Source organism: Cibotium barometz, chromosome 41 (assembly GCF_041138505.1).
Source record: "Cibotium barometz isolate CiBa-2024 chromosome 41, ASM4113850v1, whole genome shotgun sequence".
Taxonomy (NCBI): domain Eukaryota; kingdom Viridiplantae; phylum Streptophyta; class Polypodiopsida; order Cyatheales; family Cibotiaceae; genus Cibotium; species Cibotium barometz.
Genome location: NC_141086.1, coordinates 46,644,543 through 46,658,214, shown reverse-complemented (window position 1 = coordinate 46,658,214; position 13,672 = coordinate 46,644,543). Strand labels below are relative to the sequence as shown.

General features: G+C 40.8%; 1 protein-coding gene across 3 annotated transcripts; it reads left to right on the top strand.

The window, feature by feature from the left end:
* The first annotated feature begins 369 nt into the window (after window positions 1-369).
* LOC147615012 (uncharacterized) lies at window positions 370-4,243 on the top strand. 3 transcript variants are annotated; one of them, XM_086780294.1, is made up of 2 exons: window positions 370-569; window positions 928-4,243. In XM_086780294.1, exon 2 carries the CDS (start codon window positions 1,005-1,007, stop codon window positions 3,804-3,806), a length of 2,802 nt encoding a protein of 933 aa, XP_086636420.1. In that variant the 5' UTR covers window positions 370-569; window positions 928-1,004; the 3' UTR covers window positions 3,807-4,243. The 3 variants fall into 3 exon arrangements, with proteins under 3 accessions (XP_086636420.1, XP_086636421.1, XP_086636422.1); XM_086780295.1 differs by having other exon boundaries at window positions 383-669; XM_086780296.1 differs by lacking the exon at window positions 370-569 and having other exon boundaries at window positions 577-2,274; window positions 2,365-4,243.
* The last annotated feature ends 9,429 nt before the right edge of the window (window positions 4,244-13,672 follow it).

The window sequence follows — 13,672 nt, the reverse complement described above, 5'->3', positions numbered from 1 at the left end:
AGAGAGAGAGATTTTTGAGGATGCTTTTTTCCCAAAGTATCCTCAAAAGGGGCTTGAGCTGCACAACCCCATCACTTGAATCTTACAAAGACCCCAGTTAATGAGAGCAATTAGGATTTGCGCGTGTCTCCTCAAGTCTCATCTATTCTCTTTTCTAAGAGAGAGAGAGAGAGAGAGAGAGAGAGAGAGAGAGAGAGAAATTGTTAGAGAGACAATATGTGAGACAGCGAGACGGAGACGGGGTCGCTTTACGTCGACTTTTTTGATTTAGAGAGACCAATCGACGGAGAGACATGAACCCATCCCAAGGGCAATTCCACTAGCCATTTCCACTAGCCATTTCTACCCCACGATGAGACAATTAGAGAGAGAAAAAGATATATAGAGAGGGGGGGGAGAGAGAGAGAGCGCGAAGGTTGAGTCTTGGCTAGTAGACGGCCAAATGACCCACAAGGGCGGCATCAGGACTGTGGAGTAATAACACGTTTTGAGGAAGATGGATCCCTTGCAGCGAACGCCAACCACTAATGGGTCTCTGAATCCCCATTATCTTCCAAGCTTAAACACAGGTACTTTGGAACGAGTGGCTATGGTGTACTGTGGAATTGGGGTTTTCAATCATAAATAACTGGATCTTATGCATCATACAAAGACGGCTTGCCGATACTGGTTAGTGTTTTTAAGGGCATAATTGTGTTAAGGCATCATAGGATCTGTAATTAGGGTTAGGGTTTCTGCAATTGCGATGATGAGGCTTTTCAAATTTTGTAGCATCCGATGGTGCTGAAGGGTGGTTGTTAGAAGAAAAGAAAGTAAGGTTAGGGTCTTTTGCAGAAGTAGAAAGTGAGGTTAGGGTCTTTTGCAGAAGTAGAAAAGGAAACAGGGAAGAGATTTCACATCTAAGATTGGCGTTTTTAAAAATTGCAGTTGGTAGAGAAGGCCCGATGAGTGGATTTTTCTGATTAGGGCTAAGGTTTCTGCGTGAAATTGTACCCTAGAGCTTAATGCAGAGGGAGGCCATGGCGCAACACAGGTCAGTACTACCCAGGCTGTCTCTACCTCCTCGCCATCCTTTCCAACCACAGATTAGCAGCAGCAAAACACCTAGATTTTACCCTCTTTTCACCCCAACCCCAACCAACAATGGCTTCATATTCTCCCCTTCCCCCACACCCACCCCATCCAAGCGCCCCCGTGCGCCAAAAGGCCCCCTTTGGCTCTTCACATTGCTGCACCTGCTCTCCCTTTATGCCCTCCATCGATGGCTGTCTACATCCCCCATGCCTCCCCCCCTCACACTTTTTACTTTCTTTGCCCTCCTATGTGCTGCCCTCTTTCTCAACATCATCTACCGCCCTTGGAAGGGTAGGCCCATCCCCGCTTCCCAATGGGGCCTGCTTCTTGGCAATGGTGCCGTTTTGGCCCTTTCATGTCTCCTGCGTTTCAAGGGTTTGCAATCATGTGGTCCTTTGGAGACCATCTTTGCAGATTTTGCAGGCTCGTTAGCTGCCAAAGTTCTGCTTGATTCTTCCAACAAAAGCTCAGGAACAGTCAGGAAGGCACGTGGCCTGATTGCTCTTGTAGTGGGTGCCTCTCTGCTTTCTCATGGGTGGGCTAGGGTGTCTTGCTCTCCTATTGCAGTCGACATCAGTTACAGAACACGGGTAAGGATAATCAACCAGCCTAAAGATTGTGTCAAAGTGTGGTCTATTTTCGTACCCATCTTGGGTGGCTTCCTGTCGGCTTTTCAAAGAACTATAGGAGCCAGAGCTTCTTTGAAAAGCATAGGCAAGAAGCGCATCCAGGTCCTTTCCTATTCAGTGGGCGCCTCTATCTTATTTCCATTTGCCCTGTTACAACTAGTTTTGGCGGCCGGACAGAGCCCATGGCAGTTTGGCACCTCATTCTGGCATTTATCTAGCATTGTAGCATTGGGGATGGTCATTGCATTCTTCAGTGAGTTTTATTCAGAGGAAAAGCTCCTTATGCCAGTGCATTCACTCGAGGCCTTTCGGATTGTAACTTGTTGTGTCTGTGGGTTGGAGCTCCTTTATGGCCTGGACATCTCCCTTGTGGGTTTCTTGTTTTGCAGCCTTGTCCTTGGAATTGGAGTCCAAGAACTAGCATTGTTACAAGGGCAGCTATCATGGGAAGAGCTCGGGGACACCACTTATGGCTCCTTCGTATATGTGCCTTGGATCAGAAGGCCTTTGCAGCACATCATATCTGACAAGAAGTCTCGAAAGATTGCCATCTTCCTCCTCATAAATACAGGTTTCATGGCAGTAGAGTTCTTTTATGGCTTTCTCAGCAATAGTCTGGGTTTGATCTCGGATGCATGCCACATGCTTTTTGACTGTGCAGCCTTGGCAATTGGTTTGTATGCATCTTACATATCCCGGCTTCCTGAGAATTCAAAGTATAACTATGGCTATGGGAGGTTTGAGGTGGTTTCTGGGTATGCAAATGCTGTCCTCTTGGTGTTGGTAGCATCGCTGATTGTGTTGGAGTCCATTGAAAGGATTCTTGAACCACCAGAGATTTCTACAGAAAGCTTGTTGCTAGTTTCAGTTGGTGGGTTGCTGGTGAACATTGTGGGATTGATATTTTTTCATGAGGAGCATCATCATGCGCATGGCAGTGGTGGTCATAGCTGTTCACAATCTCATTCAAGCCACAAATCACCTCCTATTGAATCGAGCTCCAAAGCTGCCAAGCTGGAGTTCTCAGCAGTCACCTGTGATGGCAGCTCTCAACCACTCCTTCACGACCATCATCACTCTCTCGCTGCCAGTGGGATTGTTCATCATAACCATAGGGATAATGGCCTTCCACAGAAACAGTTCGCAGCTGATGGGAGAGAGCAAGAGCATGGCAACCTTCATGAGCTAAAGGATCATGCTCGTATTCAGAGTCCTCATCAGCATAATGGAGGTGATTGCCATCACCATGAGTATCATGATCATGATCAAGGTCACAATCACCATAATGGGCATCAGCACGACAGCAGTCACAGTCATCAGGGACATGGCTGTGAGCATCAAGATCATGATCATTACCAGAATGGTCATGATGATCATTATCAGCAGCATAAAAATGAAGATCAGCTTGGCAGCAGTCATGATCACTGTCATCATCAACATCAGGGATATGATTTGCCCCATCACCAACATCATGATTATAAGGATGTCTGCAGTAGTGGTCATGTACATCATCAGCCACAGGGACATGATGGTGTCCATCATGGGCATTATGATCATAGTCATCATGAGGATCAGGATCAGGATCACGATCACGATCACGACCACAACCACGACCACGACCACGACCATGACCAGCATGATGATGACCATCATCATCACCACCACATGGATCATAACATGTATGGGATTTTTCTGCATGTATTGGCAGATACATTGGGTAGTGTTGGTGTGGTTACTTCCACCCTTCTCATTAAGTATAAGGGCTGGCTGATAACAGACCCTGCTTGCTCAATCTTTTTGTCCGCTCTTATAATAGCGTCAGTGGTTCCTTTGCTGAGGAACTCTGCAGAGATACTGTTGCAAAGAGTACCTAGACACAATGAAAATGATCTCAAAACAGCAATGAAAGGGATTTCCAGAATAGCGGGTGTAAGAAGCATGGGAAGAGTACATGTATGGAGTTTCACAAACACAAGCATTATCGGTAGTCTACATTTGCAACTCTCAGCTGGAAGAAACAGGAAGTTTATACAAGAAAAGACCTTAAGGTTGTTACATGATGCTGGAATTGGGGATCTCACACTCCAGATCGAGGAGGTATGAATGTGTTAAGAGCAGCTGGTGGTAATGATAGATTTTGGAGAAAAGCCCAAGCTGCACTTTATAACTGTGGGGGGTGTGATTGAGAGAGCCTATGGGACCAACCATCTTACATTACTGCTTATTCTGTTAGGATAGCCTATTGCTACTCCCAATTGAAGGAGATCACTGGGTTAATCTAATTTATGAATGGGCAATGAACATGGCTCATCATGAGTTGGTCTTGAAGGTTGGCTGTTGCCCACACAAATTTGGGTGAGCTTGGAACATAATGTGGCCCAAGAAGTGCAATGGCCGCATCATTTCAACATGAAGCAAATCACAAGTTACATGTTCTAACTGCTGGTACTTAGCTATCCCCAAGCATGTGATCAGAAAGAGTGCATGTAGGAAAACTGTAATTATAAAGTTCATCATAAAGGAAGCATGTTTGTCAAAAAGCACACTATGTGGTACTAATTTTTTGTGATATATGGATGTTCTGTTGTGTGTTTGTCAAAAAGCACACTTTGTGGTACTAATTTTTTGTGATGTTCTGTTGTGTTTGTACATTTTTGGATTTGTTGATAACTCTATCCTTATGGGGTTACAAGGAATAGTCGTGTGAGTGGATGGGCATGAGAGAGAGAGAGAGAGAGAGAGAGAGAGAGAGAGGCAGTACTGTGTAGTGCATAATCATGTACATGTGGATTAATATAATTAAAATAAATGTGTATGTATATAGATATATCAATCAATCACAATGTATAGAAAATATTATAATATAAAAAATAAGTTGTGCTTATTTACTATAATATTTTATATTTACGACGATAGTAATATTAATTATAATTATAAGTTCAACATATAATATAGTCCTTCATATCTATCATAATTACAATGCATTTATTTGTGATATATTCATTGTAGATATTATGTTTATAAATTGTTATTACTATATTATTAATGTCACATATACAAGTATATCTATATTATGTATTTAAAAGTATAGTTATATTTAATTTTACCAACTAATTTAACAATATCCTCATAGGCAGCACCACTTGAGACTAAGGAACTGGTTTTGAGAAAAGTTCCACTAGCAAAACTATCCCCAAAATCAGTTCATTGATTTTTCTTTTGTGTTAGGAGGGATGGATGTACATAGTAGGCTCCTCTTGGGGCTGCATTTTGTAGTTCACTTTTCTGCGGACGTTTCTCTTTTATGATTAATGAAGGATCTTTTCAAAGTGAGTTCATTGAGGGGGCATGGCCAACCTAAGGAGGAGACTATGCGCATGGCCCTTGTGAACCGGCACATCATGCTCATGCCATTATTCATGCTGATGGCTAGGTCAATCCAATAACCTTGCACATGCTCTTGCTCACACTGTTTTGACCCTGCCCATGCCCATGTCCAACACCATGTCATTATCCATTGGCCTTCCAACGCTAGGAAGTGTTTTCCACCCCTCGGGCCTCCAGGCCAAGGCAGAGCATGTCCTTAGGGACATGTCCGGTTGTGAGGATGGATCTGCCAATGAAACTATCCCTGCAGCCATGGCCATGGCCATGGCCATCCGGTCAAACATTGCCTGTGCTTTTACGAACGAGCCACATTACCGATACACATTGAGCATGGTGCAGCCAGCAACCCTTTCTCTGCATTCCCTGTGTAGATGTTTATGCATGTGCTTATGCTTGCATGCCCTGCGACTGGGGGACTTGTAATCATCATCGTGCTTATCAAGGTCTGTCAAACCAATGCTAATCTAATCTATGTGATTTTGTATCTCTAGGTGGAATTTGACTATCACACGTATCTACATCTAAATGGATGCATGCTAAGCTGGTAGAAAAGTGGCAATGAGAGAGACTTGGGAAAAGGAAGACGGAGCCTTTTCTTTCGAAATTCTACACATTAAACTGTTTATAAGTGAAATTCTCAAAATTTATTTCAAGGCCAACATTTCAACGGGTTTTTTCGGAAATTGAGCCATGAAAAATACAGAAAGGATGTTTTTTTTCTGACACTGCAAGTTTGGTCAAAGCATGGAGGCCTTGCACAAGAGCATCCTCATCTACAAGGAACTCCTGCTTATGTAGAGATGGTCTAGCTTCATCAGCCACAGTATGATAGCTGTGTATGAGCAAGACCCATCTAGCATGGAGGCCTTGCACAAGAGCATCCTCATCTACAAGGAGCCCCTGCTTATGCAGAGATCCATCACTCCTATGCAGCCACTCCTACGCAGCCAAGGTGATGGAGGCTGACCTCTATCTTCTTCACATCAGCTTCTCCCATAGTGGACCTGCGCATCACGGGCATCATCAGCCAAGCGTGGCCCATGGCGAGGATGCATCTTGGCTGATCCAGCTACAGAGAGATCCGCGGTAGATCGGCCACTAGAGGTAAGGTAGTGGCGTCCCATCATCGTACCTGGTATCCTTTGCAAATCCGTCAATTCTTCACATGCATTCTCTCTTCTCTTGGATGAGCCATGGTGCCTAGACAGGTTTTATCCAGGATAGGAGCATCTTGGATAACATTTTCACGAGGTTTTGTCCATGTGATAGGAGAGCATCTTAGATAACATCTTCACCTTTTGGAATCTTCACGAGGTTTTATCCAGGATAGGAGCATCTTGGATAACATCTTCAGGAGGTTTTGTCCATGTGATAGGAGAGCATCTTAGATAACATCTTCACCTTTTGGGGGTGACAATAATGGCATGGATTGCTAGTAGGACTTGGTTATTCTTTTGTTGAACTTTGAGAAGGCCTACACTTGGGTTGATTAGGGCACAATGGTCTTTCAATCTCTTATTGCCAACTTTGTACTTCTTTGCCTAAAGCCACGTTCTCATTAAGGGTACGTGAGGTGAGTGCTTCTCCACACTCTGCTAAGTCTATCCTCCAATCTCTTTTCTTTTATTTTTTATGGTAAGAGGCAATGAACAATTACCTGGTGGCATAGGACACTAGTTTATCTATTGGACCTTGGACTACCTAGCATGTAGGAGCTCTTGGACTCTAAGTTTGTGGATGATATGACATCCTACATTACCTGTGTATAGAGGGGACCTACATTGCTTTGCGACCTTGATTAAGGTTTCCTTGCCCCTAGCATAAAGAATCAATTAGCACAAATCTTGTGGCATACATGCAACCATTGAGAACAAGCTTATAGCTAACCTCTCCTGAGCTCTCTCTTCTTAGCCTATGCCATGATTCAACCATGTTAGAAATAAGCAAATAGTTATCCATCAACAAATAGAGTGTGCAAAAGGTTTTAAGGTTCTAAGGTTTTGGGGCATTCTGAGGAATATTGTACGGTTCTAAGGTTTTGGGGCATCTTGATGAATATTCTTGGGTGTCCATAAAAGTTTTGGGGATCATGAGGAATATTCCTAGGTGCTCACTTTTATGTATTTTGGTGCCCATAATTGGCTTCGCCCACTAATAGAGAAATCACACTTGTGGTTCTTGGCTCATTCTCAACTTTTGCTCTTATGTGTGTCCACATCTTGTGCTAGTATTATTAAGTGTTAATCATATTCATTAGCAATGATCACCATGCTTAATCACCACTTCTTTCCACCCTAGGCTCTCTACAAATCTTAATTCCAACATGGTATCAGAGCCATGATCTCTAGCTTTCATCACTAAGTTATAATTATAACTCCATTAGCCACCATGATCTCCAGTTGTCATCATTAAGCCATAATTATAACTCCATTAGCCATAACCATCTCTCTCCCCTTTTTTGCAAAAAACATAGCTTTCACTAATTTGCTTGTTTCTCACTCCTTAGTTTTGGAGTGGAGACAATGGTAGCAATACACACACAGATGCAGCTAGTAAGCACAGATATATAGAAGCACAACACTTAAAGTAGATATATAGAAGCACAGATGTAGCTAGTAAGTAGAGATATATACAAGGACAACACTTAAAGTGTAGATCGATGAAAATGAGTGAAGTACACGTGAATTGACATGATAAGGTCACTTACACACTCACTAAAGTGTGTACACACTCTCATGATAAGGTCACTTACACACTCATAAGAGTGTGTACACACACTCGAGGGGAAAAAGAGAAAAGGTACCCAACCCATTATTAGCCTATGGCTACACATCACTACTAATATAGATGACTATAAATTTCTCTTATAGTGATGATTTGAACATGTACAAGGATCATGTGGCTAATCAATCTCCAAATAGCGATAAGCCCAAAGCTTTGCGAAAAGCTTCTAACTTCTCTCTTGAGAGAGCCTTCATGAACATATCTACTACATTGTTGTGTGTAGAGATATAAGCCGCGCTAACCTCTCTTGCAATGAGCCTCTCCCTGACATAATGATTATGCACCTTAATGTGCTTTGTGTGAGCATGAAACGTCAAGTTCCTCATATAATGACAAATTATGTACTTTGGCTGTGAGTGAAGATGGAGGGGGGAGTCTACTGTCTAACACCAAGATCTGCCAAAAGGTATTTGAGTCATACATACTCCACAATCACCGTAAAAGCTGCCTTGTACTCAGCTTAACAGCTCGAGTGGCCACCACCAATTGCTTCTTGCTTAGCTATGATTATATGAATCACCAAGATAAAAGACTAGTGGAAACTTACATATCATATCATCTAACCCAATAGGAGTCACTGAAAGCATACATTTGAATATCACATGTCTCAGCATAGAACATCCTAAGGGATTGAGTGCCTTGTAAGTATTGAAATACTCACTTGGTAGCGTGTCAATGCTTACTTCTAGGACTGTGCATAAACCTTCCCCAAGTTGAATGTTTGGCATCATATTGCATAGATGGATGAGGCACCCAACAACTTGCTGGTAAAGTGATACATGAAATTGTTCACTTGTGTCTTGGAGACTGAGCCTAGCACATGTCTCTTAGGTGTAGCAACATGCTTATAGTCTTCAACAAGGACCAAATTGTGTAAGTAATCTGTGTGTGTACTTTGACTCCAATATCACAATACCATTATTACCACGCTGCATAAACTATATGTCCAAATAATAATGCAACGAGCCCAAATCTGTCATCTCAAATGACATGTAATTCAGCCTTGAAGGTTGAAGTCTTCTCCTCATTAGGACATGTGATGAGCAGCATGTCATCAACATATAAAACAATGACCAAAAAGAAATCTTACTTCTTTTTACATAGACAGAGTACTCTTAGTTAGACTGTAGTAAAAATCGTTTGCAACAAAGTCTGCATTTGTCTTCCCATACACGCTCCGGGGACCTGCTTAAGGCTATATAAAGCTTTCTTAACCTGTATAATTTAGACTCATGCCCCTTCTAAACAAAACCATAAGGCTGAGATACATAAACCTCCTCATGCAAATCACAATTCAAGAAGGCAGTCTTGATATCTAACTGATATACATTCCAACCATGATGCACTACCGATGTAATGACACACCGGGTTGTAGTCATACGACCACATGGGAGCAAAGGTCTCATTATAATCTATGCCCTTCTCTTGAGCATAACCCTTTGCAATAAGCCTTGCCTTGTAGAGGTTAATGCTACCATTAGATTTATGCTTAAGGGTATAAGCCCACTTTGTACTAATGGCCTTATAAAGTAAATTTACCAAATACTAAGTGTCATTTTTAAGGATTGAGTCGTACTTATCTTGCATGCCCTGCATCCAATGATCATTTTCTTGTGTTTCCTCACAGAAAACATGTTCTTCTCCATTTGCATATAGTGGTAATGAGAGCATAATCCACAAAAGAAATCTTTTCATTGGATATAAGGAGTTGTTTGCACATGTAATTGTGCCTCCTTCTTGAGGACAAAACTCAAGGGAGGAAAACAAACCATGTTGAGAAGTAACGTGTTTCTTGAGCACCATAATCAAAATACAAGACGTCATGATGTGTCACAAACATGTCATATAACTGCAGTGTACAATGAAAGTCCACTCATAATGTGCATAATTCACTGACTTCTTCTTTTAACCACTTGGTGTAGATACATTAGCTACAACCATGCTTGGCTATTTCTTCTTCTCCTTTAGTCTTTTTTTTTTCATTCATTAATATAATGGACTAGCTTCTGATAATAGTTGCATCTATCCTTCTTTTTAGGCTTATCACCCCCCTTCTTGGTTTCCTTTTCTAAAGATGGGGCTGATTCTGTCTTTGGCTTGTAATAGTCATCCTCCTGAGAGAAGGCTTTACCTTTACCTTTTTGGCTGGCAATGAATGTATGATCTCCCACATGCATACTAGTTTGGTATTCGTAGGATCGCTCTTATTGCAAGAGCACTACAACCAACTCATCAAACATAAGGGCATTGGGGCTACACTTTATGATAAGCCGAAGTGTGGATACAAAACCGGTATGGACACCAATGAACTAGTAAAGCTGTGAGAATAATAGACACCAATGAACTAGTAAAGCTATAATAATAGTAGACACCAATGAACTGTCAAGATAGGCCTCATCAACACATGCAAGCTACTCTCTGACATCTTTGATCCTTGTGAGAAATTCATCCATTAAGTGTGGATACAAAACCGGTATGGACACCAATGAACTGGTAAAGCTGTGAGAATAATAGACACCAATGAACTAGTAAAGCTATAATAATAGTAGACACCAATGAACTGTCAAGATAGGCCTCATCAACACATGCAAGCTACTCTCTGACATCTTTGATCCTTGTGAGAAATTCATCCATTAAGAGTCTCCCTCATTCACATGCTCGGAATCTAACTACCTGTACAAGTAGGCATTTATGCAATTGGTAAAGTGCAACAAGCTTATCCCAAGCCTGCTTAACAAATTTACATGAGAGAATATGAGGAATAATGCTCCTTTTCACGAAAAGTACCTATGATGCATATTTGAATGTGCATCCCTGCCATCCTAGTTGGCTTGTTTCATTGTGAGAGGTGTGGAGGTGGATGCCATAGTTACATTTGAACTAATGTCACCATCCAAAGTACTTGTACTATCTTGAACCAAAGAGATAGGGCATGCCTCAATGCTAACAACAACATTCCAAAGCCCTTAGGCAACCAATACATGAAGCATCATATAGGACCACAATGGGTAGAAAATGCCCCAGTCCATTATTATCTTACGTCCACACATCACTACAATATAAATGGCTACACTTAGACCTTCTCTTTGAAAAACAAGTACAGCCTTCAATCAAACTCATAGAGCTTCCACTACATCAAAGGGATCAACCTACTTCAAGCAAAAAAATGGCTTCAAAAACATAATTTTCTAGCAAAAAATGCATTAGTAAAACCATAAAATCACTGCTTGTAGTTTGAATCCATCAAACTCCTTTTAGCCACATCAATAGTTGGGCATACAAGGAGTTGGCACAATAAATCTTGAAGCAAAGTATCTATGAGGAGAATCAAGCATTTCATTAGTTTCAACTCACTTTCATTACTAATCACTTTGAGTTTTTTTTTTTGGGATTTCAAGCTTCAGATCACAACTTTATGAGCTTCTCTAACTCTAATTTGCATCCCCCCTCATTTACTGCATGATTCTCATCCTTTAAAATAGACTAGTTTTCTACCTACATTTTGTAGGGGGTCCTAAAAGACAATGCCCACATTGAAGCTAATCCCAATTGGTAAGACCTTCCCATTAAAAAAAATGACATCTCATTCCATGATTTTTGATAGTTTTGATGGTTTCACAACAAAGGGATTTCCAAGAGTAAAGCCTAATCATAAGAAAAGGATTACTCCATCAAAAAGATATCATCATCAATAAGCAATGCAAGCAATGAAGAATAATTGACCTTCAAAGAAGAGCCCAACCTCATCAAAAAACCTATGCATGGGACTTTCATAAAGGCTTCAACAAAAGCCACTCACATAATATCCCTAGTCTTTTGCAAAGCCTCACCTTGACTAAGTTGGTGAAACCTAAGGTAAACATGTCAAAGGCTAAGGTGGTGAAACTAAAGCCACAAATTTCTTTGTAAATCCACACGTGTCTAGAATGATAGATAATCATTTAAGGGGGTGTGTTAGAAATAATCAAATAATCATAGAGTGTGCTAAAGGCTTTAAGGTTTTGGGACATCTTGAGGAATATTCTTGGGTACTCACTTTTATGTATTTTTGGTAACTATAAAAGGCTTAACCACTAATAGAGAAAAAAACACTTTTATGTATTTTTGGTGCCTATGAAAGGCTTAGCCACTAATAGAGAAAACACACTTGTGGTTCTTGGCTCATTCTCACTTTTTCCCTTTATGTGCTTATCTTGTGCTAGTATCATATTTATTAGTAATGATCATCATGCTTAATCACCACTTATTTCCATCTAAGGATCTCTCCAAACGCTAATTTCAATAGACCAATGCTCTTTGAGTCCCCCTAAGCTCCCCCTCCCTCCTCCCTCGCTTGTTGGTGTTAGAGGGTATGATCCTTGGCAGCATCGACTTTGGCCATCCCTTGAGCGTGGAAAATCTCCCCCATCCCAATTATGGGTGGTAGTCTTCTCTCATGACATCTTCTTTTTGTTCACTAGCTTTTGAGGTACACTAGTCAATTGTTCTCTAATTCATAGCCACCCCCCAAAAGTTGTTTTCTCCTTTCCCAATCTCTTCTCATACTATCCTATGTTAAAAATATAATTTTCCAGGCTTCATAGCCCTCTCCCAAGGCTTTAAACTACCTTCACAACCCTCCCAAGGCTCCAAACTACCTTCACAACCCTCCCAAGGCTCCAAACTAGCTTTATAGCCACATGTCTAAATTCCCAAGCTGAATATTTCTCTTCCAAGCTTCATACCTCTCTCCCAAGCTTCTAAACTATCTACGACTCAAAACTTTAAACCATAATCTTCATATCGCTCTTTTAAGCTACATAGAATTCCTCCAAAACTTTGAAATATCCCTCTTACAAGCTTCAAATCTCTCTCCTAAGTTTTGAAACTATCTGATTCTCAAACCAATTAGGGGGCCCGGGAGGTCTCCACAAGGGCCCTTTCTATTCTATTTTCTAAAACTTTCTCTCTCTCTAGAAAGGCCCCTTTATATTTTCTCTTTGTAGAACTTTCTCTCGCTTTGTAAGCTAATCGAAAGTGGCCATTTACACAGTTTTGGAGTCTATATGTCACATCAATGCATAGACCTCGTAGGCAATACCTCACTTTACTATAGAATACATTTAAGTAATGAAACTCCAATCAAGAGTCTTGAAACAGGTGCTAGCTTGAACTAGTTGATATCTTGAAATAGTTGAAAAACATTTAATTAGTGATAATGCAATCAAGATACTAGAATAGTTTGAAATAGGTGCTAGCTTGAAATATGTAATACCTTGTGTCATCTTGAAATAGGTGCTAGCTTGAAATAGGTGATATCTTGTGCTATCTTGAAATAGGTGCCTCTTCTTTGGTGCCCTCTCTTCCAAAATCAAAATATATCTTTATAGATATTAGCTCACCATAATCAAATGCCATAATCAAGCTTCTCTTCTCCTTATCCTGCCACAAGAACCAAGCTCTTTCTCACTCCATCATCAAGCTCACATTTTTGGTCTATTGTTCACTACTATCATAAGGTATTTTTATAATTTGATTACTCCACATTCAATTCAATCATGATTTTAATTCTAAAATTTATTTTATGTTTATAAACACAGGAGAGAATAAGGCCACTAAGATCAACAACCTGGATTACAAAAAGAGAATATGAAGACATGCGAGAGAGCGAGGCCCACCAATATTGACACAATATTTGATGAGAGCACAATAAATAAATATAATAAATCCTTGGAGAGATATGGTATTAAGATTCACTTCACCAATAAACTGTTTGTGAAACTTCAACATGTGTACAAACCACGTGAACTTCACCTGAT